This window comes from Botrytis byssoidea, assembly GCF_014898295.1.
Source record: "Botrytis byssoidea strain MUCL 94 chromosome Unknown BBYS_004, whole genome shotgun sequence".
NCBI lineage: Eukaryota > Fungi > Ascomycota > Leotiomycetes > Helotiales > Sclerotiniaceae > Botrytis > Botrytis byssoidea.
This window is the reverse complement of record NW_024065845.1, coordinates 2,252,789-2,273,010: the sequence shown is the minus strand read 5'-3', so window position 1 is coordinate 2,273,010 and position 20,222 is coordinate 2,252,789. Positions and strand designations below refer to the sequence as shown.

The following is a 20,222-nucleotide window of genomic DNA, read 5'->3' as shown; positions in this document are numbered from 1 at the left end:
GACTACTTCTCGAAGGGCAATCTCTTTGTCATGCTTGATTATTAACCTTCCAATTGGATCTAGATCTTTCATGTCAGATGAATGAAAAACGTTTTCCTGTTCCTAGAGATCTACAGAAGGTTTGGAACATCCATACAAAAGAAGAATCTGATGAATCCAACATCAGATGAAATAGTTCCCTGCTCCGTTTTAGCCCCGAGCCACTATTTGACTGTCCTTTGTTTCCAGGTGAACATGCCCCAATCAGAGTACAATATAGATTATGAGGAGAAAATCGGACTCTCCTCTGGGATGAACATGGGAAATAAGAGCGTTTTTAAGGAAGGTTTCAATGGCTCCTTATGATGACATGTGGTGAGAAAATACTAAATAGACGAACATTTTTTGAAATCTCGTCACGCGATATCGAATACATAAGCCTAGATGGAGACTCTTTGTCCACTACCTCCAGTCAAGAAATCCGAAAGAAACCGTCTAATCCTTTCACACTTGTGAAGCAAGAACCCTGGCCCAAGTACATGTAGCAAGTTGTGCCTAGTTTTGTCGAAACAATAAAAGAGACAAGTCATCTACAATTCACCCTCAATCAGTATATCCTGTTTTGATCTTTATATATTGTATCGTTCACCCGAAGATTCATCTTACCTCAAGTAGCATGGCTCCGTTACAAAAATTATGGTCCTTTCTAATCCCCAGAATGGCTCAAGGAAATCTAGGGGAGATTTTTTCCAATTTACCTTCCTCCACGCTTGAAGATATTGCAGCATTTCAGCCTCCACCGGGAGTTACTGCCAATTGGGTCAATCCCGATTCTCACAGAGAGATATTGATACTCATTCCTACAGTCATGATGTGTTTGATGATAATTTGTATAATTGTGAGAGTTTGGGTGGTATTTTGGATTATGCGACCTGTAAAATTGAGGTGGAGTGATAGTGAGTTTTATCTGAATCTACTTAGGAAAGCAACCACAACTGACAGGCTTTTCGTAGTGACCTTTACACTTACAGTAGTATGCAAGATCCTTGGGAAGTCACATAGGCTGGATCATACTGACTTGTAAATTTGAATAATAGCTTGTTGCTATAACTCTCTATGTCGTGGTGATATTGTGTACGCATGACCTTCTCTTTTGGCTCAATTCAATTACGGACAGTAACTGATCTTATTGCAGCCGCCACCGGTAATGGAACTTTCGGGCTGCATAATTGGGATTTTCCAGTCTCGCAATTATTATCCGACCGCAATTTAATTGTACGTCTCCTCACGCTGTCAGTTTAAGCAGCTCTCCATGTCACAACTAACATAAGTCTATAGACAACTGGTCTATTACCGTGGCTCACGCCTCTCACTCTGGGTTTAGTGAAGACGACCATATTTTTGACATACATGGAGATCTTTCGTAGCATGAAGTGGATGAATATGGCGTGTCTCATGGGGCTTTCATTCACCGTCGTATGGTACTCTGCGATTACCATTGCCGGAATTTGTTTGGCTGTTCCACTGGGAGGCGAAGGATGGTTAAAGCACCTGTTCACCTCACGTATGATTAAACAGAACTTTCTTAGCATCCCGACGGCTGTAGTGGGCTTGGCCATTGATTATTATCTATTGTGAGTGAAATGGAATTTAGTTCTCCTGTCGTATGATTGCTAATACCTCCATATATTAGCATTTTACCGATGATTGCACTCAATAAATTGAAGTTAACTCAAAGGAAGAGATTAGGTGCAGGGTTGATCTTCGCTACTGGATTCTTGTCAGTTCGATCCATCCTTATCTGCTCTGAACTGAATAATGATTTCAATGACTAACGTTGCAGATAGTGCTATTGTAGCATCAGTAATGAGCGTTGTGTATCGTGTTATTCACGGTAGTGAACACGGGGACAACACTTGGTGGTTGGTACCTATATTGTCAGTTACGTAAGTATCAATCTCTCCTTTGCTCTTCATATCTCGATCTAAGGGATCAATTTCGACAGAATTACCGAGACATTCATTGGTTTTATTATTGCTTGTGCCTGGCACTTTGCCAAATTTCTGCGCACATATGAGCAGTTCTTTTTCAAAGCTGGCTTGATAACCACCAACTTGTTTTGCTGCAGATGCAGAGGCCCTCGGGGTGAGAACTCTGTGGACCCCAAAAGCAGCGAAGCATCCGATACTGTGGATAATTCAAAAGTATCTCGAGAAAAGGTTAAGCCACCTCCGAAGATGTATCCCGGTCTCGATCTTACGTCTCGTGGTGGAACCGTATTGGTGACAGAATTGGATGAAAATGAAAACATTCCGAATAGCAAAGAGAACCATAGGGTCGACGGTAGCATGGAACATACTCATGCTGAGAAGAGTTCCACGATAGGTGATATAACCAAGAGGGTGAAGCGATGATAATTGACGGATAGATATCTGCAAAGAGATTGTCGAATGACCGGGAGAACAATTTTGATGAAGAATAAATGAGCGCGTAGCCACTAAGATTGAAGAGCAAAATCTTGTGCAATAACGATAAGAGAACATTTACTTAGTAGTATTGCCAGAACAGTGCAATGACTGTATGCTTATGATTGATAAAACCAAAGTGCTGTGACGGTCATCACGAGCATTCTAACGGGAAAATTGTTAGGCTTTGTCTCAACCCCCTTCCTATGCCGCGAAGGCGCCAGTGATGGCAACTATAACCACACAATCTCCAGTGCCAACAAAGATAAGAAATAGAAGGTATAAATTCACGGATATCATCTAAACAGTTGCGAAACTGGAAATCAAGTCGCTTAACCGGTATTCCATAATTCCGAAAGCAACTTTAGGATGTACAAAGCTTTCAGCAAACCTCGAGTATTGATTCGAAGAAGGCCATCAACATCGGAAACTACAAACACGATTAAAGAACGTAAGTTTCATACTTCAGAACAACGGAAATGTGCTGAGCCAGAATCCAAATTACTGTCAAAGAGAAAGCTAGCCATGTCCGAGTCAAAGAAACCCCAAAATCCTTCTATCGGGATCAACTTTTAAGGATTTCAGGGCCACAAAAACTGTCAAAGGCATGGTCATTGAGGCGATATCAGTTGCTGCTACGATGGAATCAACGTTTTGGATCAAGATGTTGATGACGAGCTTAGGCAGAGCGGGGAAAGGTGGAGGAAAAAGATGAGGAGGAGGGTAAAGATGAATATGGGGAAGAAGAAAATCAGGCGAAGAACGAATGAGAGGATTCTGCATACTGCACCTTACTACTACCATTATCGAATTTGATACAGCATTTTGCAGGCAACCGAGCTATGAAAAAACGTGATTTATTTCACTGTCATTGAGATATACCAGACGCCACTCACTGCATTATGCCCAGGTGTTCATCTGGTAATACATTTTCCAGATACCAAGAAAGCATTATGTAATCGCAAATCTACCTGGGCACGTGCTAGGGATAGAGTCGATATGCACAAAATTTATGCGGGAAAGATTTTCAAAGCTACCTAGGTAGATACCTAGTAGCTTTGAAGTGCCTGGGCAATAGATAGTTTTTCCCCATACTAGCCACTCACCGCTTTTGGCCTGGCAAAAAGATAAACTAAACGGGAAAAAGAAAAGAAAAAATGCAAGACCCTTACTCCACTTTGATTGGTCCCACTTCATCCACTTTGAGCAATTTATTGTCAATACCTAGGTATGATGTGATATGGAGAGGCTAGAAGTTTAACGTTAAAGGGAAGAGGGGTTCTTTTTTTTTTTTTTGGTGCGAAGGCAAGAGTACAGATAATCTATCGTTGACCCCTCCCCCCCTCACAAGAGAAGAAATAGTTCAAGAGTAACTACCTAGGTGCTATGTATGACTATACAAGTAGGTATCGTATCGTTGACTAAAAAGCATGAGTCGTCCGGTAAGGTAAGCTCGAAAGGCAGGTAGGTCAGCAACCGAGTAACAGGGGCAAAGTTGGTTCCTGAGACATATATCAGCCTCAAGAGTCAAAGGTATGAGGTTACACACCACATACTCCGTATATCCATTGATATCTCGAGGAATGAATCAGACCCTTTCCTCCAGTCCCTCGGGATGAAATACATTCTCGATGAAGATGAATCATTACTTCTATGGCATTCCTACCTTCCTACGAACTAGATAAATTGCCATTACGTTAGATGCCGCAGATCTCCGATACCACTCGCCGACACCCCCCTCCCTACCTCCCTCCCTACCTCCCTCCCTACCTACCTACCTACCTCAAAAACCGAAGATCCCGTTTTAGGAAAAACCCATTTCCTGTTCACAACCAACTACATACCGGTTTTGAGAACACCTTGTTATCTTGATGTTGATCTCTTCCCCGGAGTTTACGGGTTTGAGCGTCAATTGAAGTTAAAGTCATCTGTGGTAAAGAGAAAGAAAGATTTTCACAATGTCCGCCAATACCGCATAACAAATTCATTTCTTCTTTCAATGGCCTGATGGGGAACACACATGTTCTGCATGCACGGAGTAGATGAATAGTCTTTGCTAGGGATATGCGTTGTTGGTTATTTTGGTATGGAAATGTATCCACACCACAGTCGAGAAGAACAGACTGGACCGTTGTACTCCGTACTCTGTACATCGTATGCAATTGCCCCGCCGTAGCATCAAAATCTCCACTTCCAAATTTGTTATCAACTATTTTGCCATGAATGATTCGACATTTTCACTTTGATGCTTTCCAGCTATCACCAATAACACGACTTCTTCTCCCATCCCTTGCTGGTTTTCTCTCTATACATCATAGGACTCTGCCGTATGTAAACTTGGGAGATTTGCAGTGCACACGTTTTGTGGATGACTACTTATTTTCTATGGCTCCATATCTCCATATATTTATATCCTTGTTACGAATACCAAATGCGACAACTTGGTACATATCAATCGTTTGAGTTATATGTATCTTAGTTCGACCTAGCTCGGGCGTCTCTATACTATGGATCGTGCATCAATGACTTGATCTAGCTTTTGAAAATCTTTCTAGATGGCTCCCAGAAATTGACTACCCAGGTAATTAGTGAAGCAAATGCCTTGATCTGGAGTTACGAATCTTCCTAGATGGCTCCCATCAAACAGATAGATGCTAACTATTGACGAATGAAATTGGTTCCTTTCTTGTGTATCTACTTTTTCTCGTCTTGGCCGAGTTCAGAATATGTATCCGGTAAGCCTAATCCACTCTTTCCCTTTAACACCTGGGTATTATGACTCTAAGAGTATCTAGAAAAAGTGACTTCTGGGTAGTCAATAAAGTGACGCTTCGCTGACACTTCGCTGACCCTCCGGGGGCCACTGCCGTGGAGGCAGAATACATATTCCTCATACGACAATGAGTGCTCGGAGTTGTACTACGAAACTACTATGTAGGTACGCATTGTCGAGTAGCTAGATGGTCTCTTGAAAGTTGATATCGATGATAGTAGCGGTGAGCAATGAACCTACCCGCCGAAGTGAAAAGTAGTAAAGAGTAGGTACTTGTAATCTTACATACTTGCTGGATAGTAGATACCTACTAGTACCTCCTACCTACCTAGGTACAGACAGAGAGGTGTGACTGAATCAACCAATCAATCAATTTCGGTTGAAACGTTCATGTCGACCAATCCCCATATTATTTTTCTGCAAGGATTATCGACGTGCACGCACAATTTATTAGCAGAAGCTCAAACCAAAAAAAAGAGAGAAGAAAAAAAAAATGAAATTTCCATTTCAATTATCTACCCAATCGAGCCAGTCAGCTAGTCTCTCCCAGTAGTAATTCACCTTGCACTTGCAATCTTTAGCGTCAAATTTATGAAAATTGTCACCCCCTCCAAAAACTTAATTATGTCTTCTCTTCTTCCCTCTTCCTCTCACTCTTCCACTTCAACAACCCAAATTCAATATAAGACAACGAAGTCACCCTACACTTATTCAAATAATTATATCCTCATAATCATCAATACGTCGAGACAATGCCGCAGGCCATCGCTGAGCAGTGAATACCCACTACAGCATGCTCAACCGGGCATGTCTGTAGTCCCTTCAGCCAACGAGTAAATTCCCCAATCTTATACCATTCGATCTTGACAAAATCACTAGACTTTCACTGTCTTACCAGCCAACTTATAACAAATTGGTCTAATATCATTCGGAAGTTTCAAATTCAATCACCACTATCGATCGAGCTCAAACCTTGCCATTTTCCAAGGTGAGAAAGCTCTCATCGACCAAACAATCCAAAATCAACATTTTTTTACCTACCGACAACCTACACAACCTCGAATCTTTCAATTGACTTGAACACAATTCAAGACCAACTCTCATAGACTCGATTGACCTATTTTACAACGCATCAGTCACAATTTACCACAAAACATTACCTTTACACTCCACCCATCTGCAACCTTCCTCTCACCGCCGATACTTTCGGTCATACGCAACCGACCCCACAACAAATATTTCTTGCAGATCATACAAAACACAAACACAATGTCTCGAAACACACAAGGACAGTCTTTCAAGACTCCCCCTAAGATCAAGCTTAAGTTGAAGAATTCCAAAAAGGTCACAGATTATTCCTCCGACTCTTCGTATGCTGCTGTGGATTTGATCAGTGATTCTGAAGACAATGATTCAGATGACGAGCCCGATGTATTTGGGGGGACCGGGGGGTCTAAGATTGAAAAGTATGAAGAAGCAGCTATGTTCGAATCGGCCGAGGAAGATGACGACTTAGAGACTGTCGAGGAGGATACTGATGTACAAGACACACCTCGAGCAACAATGAAGTTTGAAGAATGGGAAGGATTTGATGATTCGGCAGAAGAACTGGCCAACAATACTAAATTTTTCGAGGATAATATGATCGAGGAGTACAAAATTCGTTCCAATGGTGATCTCAAAAGGGTTAATAAGTTCACCGACGACGATACAGATAGCAGCAACTCTGATGATGAGGATATGTGGCACCCTGATCTATTCGACACCGAGACCTCCGCTCAAGGCCCATTCTTAAGTGCAGATGCACTTCCACCTCGGATTGCAAGAGGACTGGAGGACGACACATACAATGATGACGATCATGGTTCCGATCCAGATTTAGAATGGGGAAACGAAAACAATGACTCGGATAATTCTGGACAAAGTGATGGTGATGAATCAGATGCATCTGGGTATCAATGTAAGTTAATTCAAACTGAGCTGCTCACCCTTATCAAGCGTAGCTTTTGAGCCGAGGACTAACAACCATGTGTTGAAGCTGATCTTAGCGATGTCTCGGGCGGAGATACAACTGACGATGAAGATTGGAGAGAGAATCGTCCAGAAATAGATGCGTCTACACCTCGAGGCAATTCACCACCACCTCCACCATGTCTTGGTTTTCGAATTCAGCGCAAAAAGGGACAACCTGATGTCATTACTTGGTATCACAATACTGATGTACCCTTTGTTATATTAGACGAGCATGGAAAGGACCTATTAATGTACTCTTCCGACCCTACCAGACTTCAGGATATTAGCTCACCTTCACCCCTTAGAAACGGCAGCATGGAACAGTACAATCCAGTTCTTAGCAATCAAGCCAACATTATGATGAGCGCAGTATCAGATACTCCATCCGAATTTGGATCTTACCACACTGGTAACCCGGAAGCTTTTTTCGAGAATTCCGTTTTCATGAACGAGAATGCCATTCGCCCAACGAGCAGTTCATCATATGATGATAGCGATGATCAGAATGAACCTCTTGATTGGGGTGACTTGCTTCACATGGATGAGGCATTAGATGAGGAGCAAGGTGAATCTGTAGACGATCTAGCCGAAACGCCGTCATCTACCCCTGCTCGCCCAACGACGTCCAATGGCCTTCACCCCCTTCTGGTCCACCTTGACAAGAATACCAACGTTGGTGCTTTTCGCCTTAATCGACAGAACGAAAACCTCATCAACAGCAATACTGTTTCCAAAGATGCACTAGCATTTGGAACCTCCACAATCAAAGGTGTAAAGAATGGACACCTCGATTCACTCACAAGCTCTTTAACCCCACGACGAAAACCCAAAACCCTCATGCCCTCTAGTCCCGCCGGTGACGTTGCAAACAGAAAGCGGAAATCGAGCGGTGCATCGCAGGGACGTCAACACAAGAGAAGTCGCAGCAATGCATGAAAAATTATTGCATATATCTTGCTTCCAATTCTTTCAGCTCGCGAATACTCAATAATCATTCCTGAACAATGATTAATTACGATGATGGACGGCATGACACCTTTTGACTGTCATTCCTGGCCTCAAATTTCTTTTTGTCTAATTATTTTCTTTGTACTTTGTATATCTAGCGTAAGGATGGATGAATTGGCAATAGACAAAAGCATGGTCATCATACACAAAAGTTTCATAGATTTCGGTTGTGCTGCTAGGCATATATACCGTCTATTGAAGTGGATGGTATATGATAAAAAGTTCTTGCTCAATTCTCTTGTTTTTTTCTTTTCGGTCTAATCTTTGGTATGTTTTGGAACATACAGAGATTTTGCTTCAAATGATGACAGAATTGCATAAATGGTTTCAAATATGGTATATGTTAGTCTGCAGAGGAAGCTCCAATGGCTGTATCTTGTATCGAGGATGGATGTTGGAAGATGTTCGAGATCACGTCAAGGGGACTGGATTGTACTTTGGCAATGGCATACAATACGCGGTGAAACAACTTCCCGAACAGGGTCTGCTTATAGCAGTATTGTATTCTATCTACCATCGTTCTCTTCTTGGGCAACGTCTTAATAGCGCGGATTATGAATGGAGGAGATGTGTGGCAGGTGTCAGTTTTCAGCGAAAGGCTATGTAGTTAGCAGTAATTCAAAAACAAGTTAAACTTTTACATCATTACTAACGAGTGGTGATATATGATGTGACAGGCAATAGCTTTCAAAGCAAAGGTAGAAGTAATAGTGTCTCATTCCTTTCGAACCTTCAAATTCAACCTCCACACTCAGATCAAGTATTTCCCCCACTCGTTTCTTCTCTACCATTTTTTTTTCTTCCCTTTTTTTTGTCTTTCGCAACCAACATCAAAACTCAATCCCATCCGCTGTCCTCACTCCCCGCAACCCGTTATTGACTGGAATGTTGTTGGTTCTTTTGTATATTGATTTTTGTCTTGGCGGGCACGGAGGTAGTGTCGTCCACATCGAGTAGAGACGACACGCATTTTTATTACTATCCACAAGTTCGTGGGAAAAATTTGATTAATCACTACAGCTCATCAAATGTGAGCTTTCGTCATATCACTTGTAAATATCCTCGGCACTTTACTTTCAGTTTGATCAAGCCAATTACAGTATTCAACTCCACGTACACACTTCAACACCATATACAAGGAACACATGAACTTGAAAGTCAAGGAGTAATTCATGTAGGTATCAAACTAAAGCTAAAGCAAAGTGAGCAAATTAGGATGATTACAGAGAGAGAACCCAAAGGCCTTCATACCACGGTCCGAAAACAGGATAGGAAACAAAACAAATAAAATGCCAAACAAAGCAAAGTCAAAAAGTATGATACCTGGACAATTCATTAGGATTGCTGTCCATCAAAACCTTGATCCTTCTTAATCTTTCTACGCAAGACTCATCCACCTCGGCGATTGTGCTAAGAGTTCTCTCGCCTCTCTTTCTGGGTTGCAAAAGTCTACTGGGGAAGTCTTTGATATCCAGTGTTCTTATCGTCATTTTGCTTCTTGGTCATGGACTCACGAACGCCCGTGAGGGAATACACAAAGACGAAGACTAAATTCATTAGCAAGATTACAAGATCACAAGGGGGGGGGGGCTTACAAAGTTCAACGAGAACGACAAAAGCGGCCACTGATGCCCAGTAATATTCCCATCCAGTCTTCTCATGATCGAAGAAGAAGTAGGTGTATTTTCCTACAATGTACTTGCCAATAGCTGCCCAGCCAACATATACGAGAGAAAGTACAGCAAGAGCAAAAACATGGTTCCAGACAGGCTGAAACATATTTAGCAGAATAAGTGAGACGGAATCAGAAAAACCTACGTCAGATCGTTTGATACTGCTTAGGATGAAGAGCTCGACTAAAGCAAGGACGGAGTTGAAACCATACTTGCTGAAAACGAAGAAAGTCGTGAGCTTATCATGAAAGATTTTATCACCTAATTGTTGATTAGTATTGAGTTGCGGTTTCATAAAAGAGTTCTTACCCGGGATCGATGCTTCATTCCGTGGAACGATGACTGCCCAATGTATGAAGGTAACAACATGAGGGAAAGCAAGAATGGACCAATGAAAGACACTGAACAAGTACTTTTCGTTGGTGTTGGCGGTCTTGCGAGATGGTGAGAGGAACTTCCTAACAGAGGCAGAGATTGTTGAACAATTGTTGTCATTGCTATGCGGGTAGTAGAGATGCATGAAGGTCCAGGTCTGTTAGTGGGTAAAGATTAGCACTGAGTATTGAGAATGGATACAAATGCAAGTAGTACAAGGAATCAAGGACGAATACTTACAAACGCAACCCAGGCGTACAGAGTTTGCAAGCCGTACACGATATTCGAAAGGTTGTAGATGACCAACCAGCCATTTTTGTTGATTTCTAGTTCGTAATGAAGGATCACAAGACTGGAGATCAGGAAGTATGCTGCAAGGGCTCCTCTGAACACAACGAGGGATTTCTGAGAGACGTTGAGCCATGGAGAGTGGCAAGCACGAAGAAAGATAGGCTGTGACTGAATTAGGGCTTCCAATGGATTATGAATGGAATTGTTTTGAGACGACTTACATGATCATTCTTCTTGTGACTTCCGCTTGGAAGCAAAGCGGTGGACGATGACATTTTGAGGGGAAAGATCTGGGGAAGAGGATAAAGGAAGCTCGATAGGTATGAGGCGAAAGACGAAAGTGACCAAAACAAGAATTTGATGAATGATTCAAGTAATTAAAACGACGAACAAACACGATGCTTTGCGATGAACTGTGTCGTGGTGTGAGATGAAGAGAAAGAAAACAGACGGGAAGAAGAAAGTAAACATGGTATGAAGAAAATTAGCATGGGAAGTGCAACGCAGGAAGGAGGAAGTGAGGACCTGCACTTCCCGTTCTCAGCAACACGAATGGCAGGCGCGAAGAGGCACAACGGCCAAAAATAAATGGCAAGGTTACAATATAAGGACAACACGATTGGGGTGCACCAGAAAGGCATTACTTAGCAAATAAATTCTTGGGAGTATACGATAGAAATAGAAGAGGAGGGTCGTGATATCCAAGATTGCTACAAAAGCACTCTAGATATACGATTGTTCAGAAAGAGGCTGATTGTCATAATACAGCTCGATATGCAGTCCATATTATGGACAATGAACCGGCCAGTCCAAAGTCATGAGCTGCAGCTACTCAACTGTCTCGAGCATTCAGAAACTTGCACATTTTGATATTTCGAAAAGCTTCCTTTTTCCTTCCCCTCCCTTCCCTTCCCTTCCCTTCCCTTTCTCCAAACGACATAGAGTCAAAGAAAGGGAGGTAGACCCTGTGTCAGTGAGAAAGATGATTACTTAACTCTAACACTATTCTGTTGATGAGATGGATGAGTTCTTTACTCAATTTCGTGGTAACTGTGTACTCCATGTCATCTATATGAAAAATAGCTTCGTGAAGCCTCTGATTCTCTCAATTACTGCGTACTAGGTATCCAGATGAAGACAATGAAATGAGACTGCCTCACTGCCCACCTGCATGGCCAGGCAGACTGTTGTAGATGCATAACGCACGGACCAGTAATATAGTACGAGCATAAGTCAAGCATAAATCAAGCATAACTAATCCTTACCGTCAGAAGGTGTCCTCATTTACAACTTCCCATTGTAAGAAATGTGTTCGTACCTTTGATCGCAATCTTCATCACGAAACGGTTACCCATCATCTTTGAATTGTCTCAAGACGATCAATCTGCTGATTCTCACAGCTTGAATTCCTACCAGACTTCACACAGGGATTGCGCATTGCGACAATGCTTTCCTTTCTCCAGAACCCCCGCCAGGCCGCGGCTCAAGTGCTGAACTTCGCCCTCATTCTTTCTACGGCGTTCATGATGTGGAAAGGTCTTTCAGTAGCGTCAGACTCTCCATCGCCAATTGTTGTCGTATTGTCTGGCTCCATGGAACCTGCATTCCAGCGTGGAGACCTCTTATTTCTATGGAACAGGAATTTACTTGAAGAAACCAAGGTTGGGGAAATTGTGGTTTACAATGTCAAGGGAAAGGATATACCTATTGTGCATCGATTGGTTAGAAAGTTTGGCGCAGGGTAAGTGCCTCTATCTCACTGGCGCGGTGGAAGTATCACGGACTCCCATGCTGATATTTGTGACCACAGGCCCAAAGCAAAGTTATTGACAAAGGGAGACAACAATGTGGCAGATGATACAGAATTATATGCGCGTGGACAAGATTATATTGAGAGAGAAGATATTATTGGCAGTGTAGTGGGATATATACCATTTGTAGGATATGTTACTATCTTGCTCAGCGAGCACCCTTGGCTTAAGACTGTTATGTTGGGAATGATGGGGTTGGTTGTGGTTCTACAGAGAGAATGATCAAGGGAATAGCTGAATTTAGGATGGCATTCAGAAAAAGAAGATACCCCCAGGTTACATAATCTGAAAGAGTCGACGCATATATGATTATGCGGATGTTTTGCTATCAATATTATGAAGGTGATAGACATGAAGCTGGGCTTAATGAGCTAAAACTTGCGGAACTGAACGAATAATGGAGTTCTCTGCTCTGTAGACTTGGCGTATTCTTATATCTATCTAATACCAACCAAGTTCAATTAGGTAGGGTTTAAATGATGGATAAAGACAAAGATTTAAAGACCTCTGCCTAGGTACATTGTTGAGGGCAATTCTTCGCTGCAGAAACTCACACCCTTCTTGAGGCTTCAACTTTTGCAAAGTTTTGTGCAACACCATACTACTTTTTAAATCCGCCAACTTAATCATCAATATGACGATGCTTCCGTAAATGTAGCCTTCCGGCAAAATGTTCAGCCTTGCACTTTCTTTCCTCGGAACAACAGGGATGAAAATGCCGATTATCTTCAAGCTCTGACGTGAACCTTGAGTGAATTTGGTTGGGTTGGTTTAGGATAGCTTTCTATGAAGTACCTCTCTATCACTCACCTCATATCAAACACTCAATAACAAGACGGAGCAAGTAATCTTATAATAGAGCTTGCTTTTACAATTCTTACTAATTCTCAGAGATCGATACTCACTCCTTGTTTTTTATAAGTAAGAAGTCTCAAATCCTGATCTCATTCCTATTATAATAAAGTAAACAGGACCTCAACTTCCACTTCAATTCTCGACTTTCCTCCCCTCATACCAACATACCTACCCCACCATAATTTGTAGCTACCTTCGAAGCTATTAACCGTCAAGATGGCAGCACGACGTATCGCCAAGGTTCGCAACTCTTACTCTTGAACCCCAATCGAAGCAGAATTTGATTTAACAGAATGTATGTTAGGAGTTCAAGGAAGTGACCGATAACCCCATCCCAGGCATCAGCACATCTTTAGTGAAGGAGGAAGATTTGCATCTATGGAAGGTCGAGATGGAAGGCCCTGCAGATACACCATATGCCGTATGTTTTCTATCTACGCAGCTTCTTGTTCAACTCTTCACTAACACTTGGCTCGTCAGGGTGGTTTATTTGTTCTCAACGTCGTCCTACCCAAAGACTACCCATTCAAACCTCCCGTGGTCAACTTCGTAACTCGCATTTACCACCCCAACATTACCTTTGATGAAAAAGGATCAATTTGCGTGGATGAGTTGAAGCAAGACAAATGGAAGCCTAGTGGAAAGATCACAGCTATTCTTGGGGCGATCAGGAATCTTTTAATCACTCCAAATCCAGATGATCCTTTAGAAAACACGATTGCGGAGAAGTTGAAGAACGACGCGGACGGTTTTGCAAAGGAAGCGAAGGAAAATACAAAGAAATACGCCATGAAGAAATGAAGATTGGGCGGGAGTAAGAATTAGGGGTAGCAAATCAGCGCTTTATGAAGGAAAGGATGGAGGTTGCATGATCCCGAAAGGGAAACGATATGAGACGAAGTCAAAGACATATGACGATGAATGAAAGCGATTTTCAACAGCGAGATGATTGGCGTTGGCGTTTAAGGGTGCATAGAAGAAATTACTTTTACCGCATCAGACAGCCAAAGACTCGGGAATATAAATAAATACATTGCTTTTCCGGGGAACATGTTGCATGATTTAAACTGAGCTGAATTCGAAACGAATGGATCATCTCCGAACGTACATTTTTTATACTTAACAAGCCATACTTTTTTCTCTCTCTTTCGCCATCTTTGCCTTTTTTTTCCAAATCGATTTTTACTTTTTCTTCCGTCGTGATTCTAACTCCACTCTTTCGGAATAATAGCAAGAATTATCGACGAATATGAGAAGAGATAAACGCTCATGCCTCCTTACTCTTCTGCTAGCATTAAGACGGCGGGTAAAAGTTGGGAAGGGAGAAGAACTAGAGGGGAAAGGGGAGGCGAGGGTTGAGCGTTGTGGAAGATAAAGTCAAAAGAGATGAATTTGAAGAAGGCACATGTGCATAACCTGATGATATTTGATCTGACCATAAGTTACCGGGGTGGCTATGAATGAGAGACTTGTTGGTAGATGTGTACGTAGTAGGTATATAGCAGGTATACAGTACGATACATCATCTAAATCCACCAGATCTCCTCATCAGAATGTTGATTGATTTCCCATAAATTGTTAGAGATAAATTAGAATAATTTCCATCAGTCTTCCTTACTAGCAAGCTTTATCTTATATTCTACCCTCGAACCACATTAATAATGATTAGCTTGTTAATCATGACATATGTAGGTGCACATTTTGGACATTTTACATATTTACCTTACAATTTGATCTCGCTTGCTCCATCTTCTCCCATGAATTCCCTTCTCAGCTTTTATTAAAGCTTTTCCACCGGACCACTTCCCAAACATCCAGACATGATAACTCTTGGCTGAAGAACCTCGACCAGGATTGTTGATGCAGCGGAGGACCCAAATTAAGATTAGGATCAAATTTTACTTTTTTTCTCTTACCTTTGAAGATGGGGATACACTTCGGTACGGAGGAGTTAATTGATTGATGATAGAACGACGGGTAGATGGGGGATGGGTTAATAGGAAATGGAATCGATTGAACGAATCATCGCAGTCCAGGGGATTGAGGAAAAGTTCCTTTGAATTGGGTTTTATCGGCTAGTTCTTGGAACTGGACTAGATGGATGGACGGATGGATGGGTGGATGTGGGTGGATGTAACTAATAACTGACGGACGACTAGGTTTTTATATACATCTATCCCGAGTACAATACAGAGTTCAGAGCAAGAGAGAGGAGCTACCTCCTACTTCGAAGTTCGTACACCGAGGGAATCGTAATCGTAATCAAAGGGAGAGTGCCTTGGTGTAAGAAGATCACCATGCATTGGCGTACAATGTGCGTATTTAGCCAATGTCAATTGGAAGATATAAAATAAAATATGGAACGTAAGTATTATTAGTCTAAGTATGTCTGTATATCTCTCTGTCTATGCAGGTACTCTATGAATCTTTTCATCTTCAATATCGATTTTTTTTGCAATTTTTTGCAATTTTTTCTTTGCTTATTACTACTAGGTATTCTTATTACTATATTACTATTACCTAGGTATTGTTATTTACTTGCTTTGACCATTTCACGAAATAAAATGAATTGAACCAAAGATGTCGAATTCTTAAAGCTTTCCTTTATAATTCATCTAGGTCTCTCCAGCTAGTTTTTAACTGTCTATTTGTCTATCTGTACCACCTGCAGTCGATTCATATCTCTCATTCACACCTATTCATATTTCATTCATTCTCAAACCTCCAATCTCCAATCTCCAATCTCAGATTTCAACATCAAACCTCCTTCTCCCCTTCGTTTCATTAGTGGAGCGAGAATTGCATACACATTCATTATTTTGGGTCTTTGCCTTTGTTTCAGTTGGAAAAGGGTGGATCAACCGACAACTCCGTACATACCATCCATCCCATGCCATACTACACCATACTACACCATACCACACCATACCATACCATACTTGAACACCAAGATACCAAAATACCATCAATCATTACTCAGGAGTACTCATTCACTGCCCAATCCTCTCTTCACTCAAAATATAATACGAACGGAGTACAAGCAAGTAAATACGACTATTACTGCTACTACAACACTACGAAAAAGGTACATTGGATACCTACTTCATTCCTTCACACTGCTCATACCTTCATATATTCAATTCCTCATTCACACCAATAATTAATTAATTGATTAATTCATTGATTCATTATTACATTACTTCTTTGCTTGTTAATCCCTAATTATATCCACTTTCCTGCATAATTCTTTCTATTCCTGGCCTTCACTTCACTTCACTTCACTTGAATCACTTCATACTCAAACTCTCCATTCTCCATTTCCTATTCTCATACTTACTTCACACTTTCGTTAACTAAAATCGTTTCTAACATTTGAAACATTGGAGACACAATTTGAATTGCGAGGACAAGATACTGGAACATTTGGAACAACACCGAATAATTGGACGTTCTTTGGAAATTGGAGATTAGAGAATATACGGAGTACTGGCACCCCCAATACCTCGAGACTCGAAGGATCAACTTCGCCGAATGCCTGCCCCGACAATTATCATTCAACCATTCCACAACATAATTGTACTACCTGCAAGACCAGCCTCTTTCTTCGATAGAAAGGAAGAAAAGTAACCTCGGACGAAAGAATCTTCTTGCTTTGATGTTGACGATTTCAATTACTACAGGGTCCTTCCGCATAAGATCGGGGTCAAAAGACCTGGGGCGAGGTGGTTCGATTGCTACTTGAAATATATGGGGAGAGCTTGAAGGTTTAAATGGAATAGTCGCGATAAGGGGTTTACTAGTTTGGCCTTGACGATGAATATGGGAAATGGATATTATGGCGTTGAAACGTCTTCTCCCATTTCCAACAACATGGATAACAGGAGTCCGCATATGCAGATCAGACAACAACGAAGTCAGAAATTCAACCTATATCCAACAAGACCTCGGACCTCATCTAAAGCTTCCGAGTTATCTGTTAATACTTCTAGGTCTGGAAATCGTCCATTTCCATTTCCACCCAAGTCACCAACACCATCCACTCGAGAACATTATTTGCCTATTAACCCCCTCGCCCAAAATCCTCCTATCCCGCAGCAAAGGCCCTCAACATCGCATCATTCAGCATCTAATGAACCCTCCCGATCTTTAACTGCTCCACCACAGCAGAAGCTTCGCCGAAAACCTTCAGAGGCTTCACGATTGAGACAACTTAGTAACGTGCGATCGCATTCTTCCACTGGCAGACGTACCCCGGAAAAGGTAGTAGACAATTTCTCTAGACCACGACAAGCCAGTCTGCGGAAACGAAATGAGTCTCCTAGCCCTTTGATCCATGCCTCGACATTTCATGTAGAACCATCACAAGATGAGGAAACAATAAACAATGGATCAGTTTTCAGTACACGAGATAGAGGATTTTCATCATCTTCTTCACAATCAGGCCAACAATTACCTCCGCCTGCACCCGCACCCGCACCTAGCCTGCGACCTTCTGCGTCAATTCCGGACTATCATACTGTAGATCTGAATAATGCGAGACAGCGCAATATCCCACAAGCAAATTTTAGGCCAAGAACAGGAATCAATAGACCCGACAGTAATAACTCATCCATATATCGACGAGAGCCCCCAATTCGACCAACAAATTTTGATGACGAAGAAGTTCGAGCAAGCTTCAGATCTGCTTTGACTACAAACTCGAGTTATTTTGGAACAAGTGGGACAGAGAGGAGCAGTGTACTGACGAAAAGTAGTTCGCATACTTCTTTCTTTGGGGGTAAAGACGAAGGAATGAGTGTGGATGATGCAATTGGCATGTATGAAGGTGGCTTTCTGGACTCGGGGGTCGAAGATAATGATTTGGAGGACAAGCTCCTGGAAATTGGTGCTGAAATTAAGCCCAGATCTGTATATCGACAGGAGTTCTTTGATGAAGACGATGAGTTTCGACCAATGACCCCGGATTCGGAGGGAAGGCAATCGAAGTTGGAAGAGGCAATGGATGATTCTCTTGTTCCTCCTTCAACTCTCGAGGCGTCGCAATTTTCAATTAGAGGTTCCACGGAAATATTCCACAGCAAAGCTTTTGAGGCACAAAGTGCGGCAGTTACCCCTAATCCTGCTTCGAGTGATTTTTCGGGATCGAAAGAATTTGATGGTGCAGGAGCGTCTCATGAAACTCGGGATGAATACTTCGAACCGCACGCAGTAGTGCCACCGCCACCCACATTAATTGCATCAGACCCAGCTAGAGACAGGTATGGGTTCAAGAAAAAGACACAATACGTTTCCTTAGAAGAATATGAAGCTTGGAGTGGGCCTTATAATGAATACGTTGAGCGAAGAAGAAAGAAATGGGTGTTATTACTCAAGGACCACAGTCTGATTACCGACAAGCCAATTCGATTTCCACCAAAATCAGCAAAAGTTAAACGTTTCGTCCGCAAAGGGATACCGCCTGATTGGCGAGGCGAAGCCTGGTTCTGGTATGCAGGTGGTCCGGCTATGGTCGCTAAGCACTATGGAGTGTATGATAGTTTGGTGAAGCAAGCAGCTGCAGGGGCGGTTAATGAGACGGACGACGAGATTATTGAGCGGGATCTCAATCGCACGTTCCCGGATAATATCAAATTCAAGCCGGATCCTCCTCCTGTTTCAGAAAAACGGACCAGTCAGCCGAGTATAAAGGAGCCGGAGACCCCAATGTTGAAATCGTTGCGGAGGGTATTGCAAGCTTTCAGTATCTATAACCCAAAAATAGGGTATTGCCAGAGTCTGAACTTTCTGGCGGGTTTGTTATTGCTGTTTATGGATGAAGAGAAGAGTTTTTGGATGTTGAATATTATCACAAGAGTTTACTTGCCAGGAACTCACGAGGTGAATCTAGAAGGTGCAAATGTTGATTTAGGGGTCTTGATGACAAGTATCAAAGAATCAATGCCGGCTATTTGGGCGAAGATTGGAGGAGAACTTGATGGTACGGCAGGAGATGGCAGGCTTTCCATGCGTCTTCCACCAATTACATTGTGTACCACAGCTTGGTTTATGTCATGCTTTATTGGCACTCTTCCAATTGAAACTACCCTTCGCGTCTGGGACAGCTTTTTCTTTGAAGGATCAAAGACTCTTTTCCGCATCGCGTTAGCAATTTTCAAGGTAGGAGAACAGGAAATCAGGGCTGTTTCTGATCCAATGGAAATTTTCCAAGTCGTACAAACTATTCCTCGAAGACTCGTTGATGCCAATGGACTTATGGACGCATGCTTCCGACGAAGAAACGGTTTCGGACATATCAGCCAGGAGACCATTGAGGCACGAAGAGCAGAACGCAGGAAAGGCTACGCGGAAGAAAGAGCAATTGCAAATGGGGAAATACTACCCAAGAGAGGTGGAACCTTCTTTTCCAAGAAGAAAACCAAGAGTGCAGAAAATTAAGAGACAACATTTACTGTGGCAGGCATATGTCCTAGGGAGTAATTGGGGAATGTATACCTAACATATGGTGTTTGGTGGGGTTGTGAGTTTTTCGAGGCGTCATTGGCTTTTTTTTCATTTGTGTGTGTGGGAAAAAGAGAATTTGGAACCTGGGCCCCTTTTCTTTGCGTTTTATTACGATGGTTATGAGGTAGCATTTATATGGGGGCATATACAAATATGGAGGGACTTTAGAAAGATTTTTTTGCGTTGGTACTACTGTATATTAGATTTGAACTTCTTGATAGGATTGTAGGGGGTGTTGGGATTGGACTGGGCTGGGCCGAGAAAGGGGGAGGGGGGTAAGAAGGATGATTTTGAAGGTATGGGGAGACAAGATAACTGTAGTAGGTAGCAAATAAAGATAGTGTGTGTGTTGGCATTGAAGTTGACTAGGAATATATGAATTTGATGGTGATTTTATGCTTCTTTAATCTACCCGGATGATCTGCTCATAAAATGGGATGACGCTCCGCTTGCCCTTAGGAAGTCACTGCCTTGGAGG

General features: G+C 42.1%; 7 protein-coding genes across 7 annotated transcripts; 6 read left to right on the top strand and 1 right to left on the bottom strand.

Annotated features, from left to right (window-relative positions):
- Positions 1-697: 697 nt before the first annotated feature.
- On the top strand, positions 698-2,393 carry EAE97_002798 (uncharacterized protein; the record flags this gene model as incomplete). Its single annotated transcript, XM_038873310.1, has 8 exons — positions 698-935; positions 993-1,012; positions 1,077-1,113; positions 1,175-1,254; positions 1,318-1,613; positions 1,673-1,759; positions 1,827-1,925; positions 1,985-2,393. 8 exons carry the CDS (start codon positions 698-700, stop codon positions 2,391-2,393), a joined length of 1,266 nt encoding a protein of 421 aa, XP_038736516.1.
- A 420-nt stretch (positions 2,394-2,813) lies between these two features.
- Positions 2,814-3,020, top strand: EAE97_002797 (uncharacterized protein; the record flags this gene model as incomplete). The annotated part of the gene is given in 2 exon segments (XM_038873309.1): positions 2,814-2,895; positions 2,914-3,020. The coding sequence occupies 2 exon segments, from the start codon at positions 2,814-2,816 to the stop codon at positions 3,018-3,020; spliced, it is 189 nt and encodes a 62-aa protein (XP_038736515.1).
- A 2,715-nt stretch (positions 3,021-5,735) lies between these two features.
- EAE97_002796 (uncharacterized protein) lies at positions 5,736-8,875 on the top strand. Its single transcript, XM_038873308.1, has 2 exons — positions 5,736-7,177; positions 7,256-8,875. The coding sequence occupies exons 1-2, from the start codon at positions 6,487-6,489 to the stop codon at positions 8,164-8,166; spliced, it is 1,602 nt and encodes a 533-aa protein (XP_038736514.1). The 5' UTR covers positions 5,736-6,486; the 3' UTR covers positions 8,167-8,875.
- An 812-nt stretch (positions 8,876-9,687) lies between these two features.
- EAE97_002795 (uncharacterized protein) lies at positions 9,688-10,852 on the bottom strand (the record flags this gene model as incomplete). Its single annotated transcript, XM_038873307.1, has 6 exons — positions 9,688-9,785; positions 9,834-10,008; positions 10,057-10,172; positions 10,221-10,443; positions 10,527-10,739; positions 10,799-10,852. 6 exons carry the CDS (start codon positions 10,850-10,852, stop codon positions 9,688-9,690), a joined length of 879 nt encoding a protein of 292 aa, XP_038736513.1.
- A 1,170-nt stretch (positions 10,853-12,022) lies between these two features.
- EAE97_002794 (uncharacterized protein) lies at positions 12,023-12,610 on the top strand (the record flags this gene model as incomplete). Its single annotated transcript, XM_038873306.1, has 2 exons — positions 12,023-12,318; positions 12,388-12,610. The coding sequence occupies 2 exons, from the start codon at positions 12,023-12,025 to the stop codon at positions 12,608-12,610; spliced, it is 519 nt and encodes a 172-aa protein (XP_038736512.1).
- Positions 12,611-13,459: 849 nt separating this feature from the next.
- EAE97_002793 (uncharacterized protein) lies at positions 13,460-14,044 on the top strand (the record flags this gene model as incomplete). The annotated part of the gene is made up of 3 exons (XM_038873305.1): positions 13,460-13,483; positions 13,548-13,664; positions 13,724-14,044. 3 exons carry the CDS (start codon positions 13,460-13,462, stop codon positions 14,042-14,044), a joined length of 462 nt encoding a protein of 153 aa, XP_038736511.1.
- Positions 14,045-17,056: 3,012 nt separating this feature from the next.
- On the top strand, positions 17,057-19,678 carry EAE97_002792 (uncharacterized protein; the record flags this gene model as incomplete). The annotated part of the gene is made up of 1 exon (XM_038873304.1): positions 17,057-19,678. The coding sequence occupies one exon, from the start codon at positions 17,057-17,059 to the stop codon at positions 19,676-19,678; it is 2,622 nt and encodes an 873-aa protein (XP_038736510.1).
- Between the last annotated feature and the right edge of the window lie 544 nt (positions 19,679-20,222).

Coding starts and splice junctions, on each gene's coding strand:
- EAE97_002796 (XM_038873308.1), top strand. CDS start 6,487: ATGTCTCGAAACACACAAGGACAGTCTTTCAAGACTCCCCCTAAGATC. Junction 7,178..7,255: donor AGATGCATCTGGGTATCAAT/GTAAGTTAATTC, acceptor CATGTGTTGAAG/CTGATCTTAGCGATGTCTCG.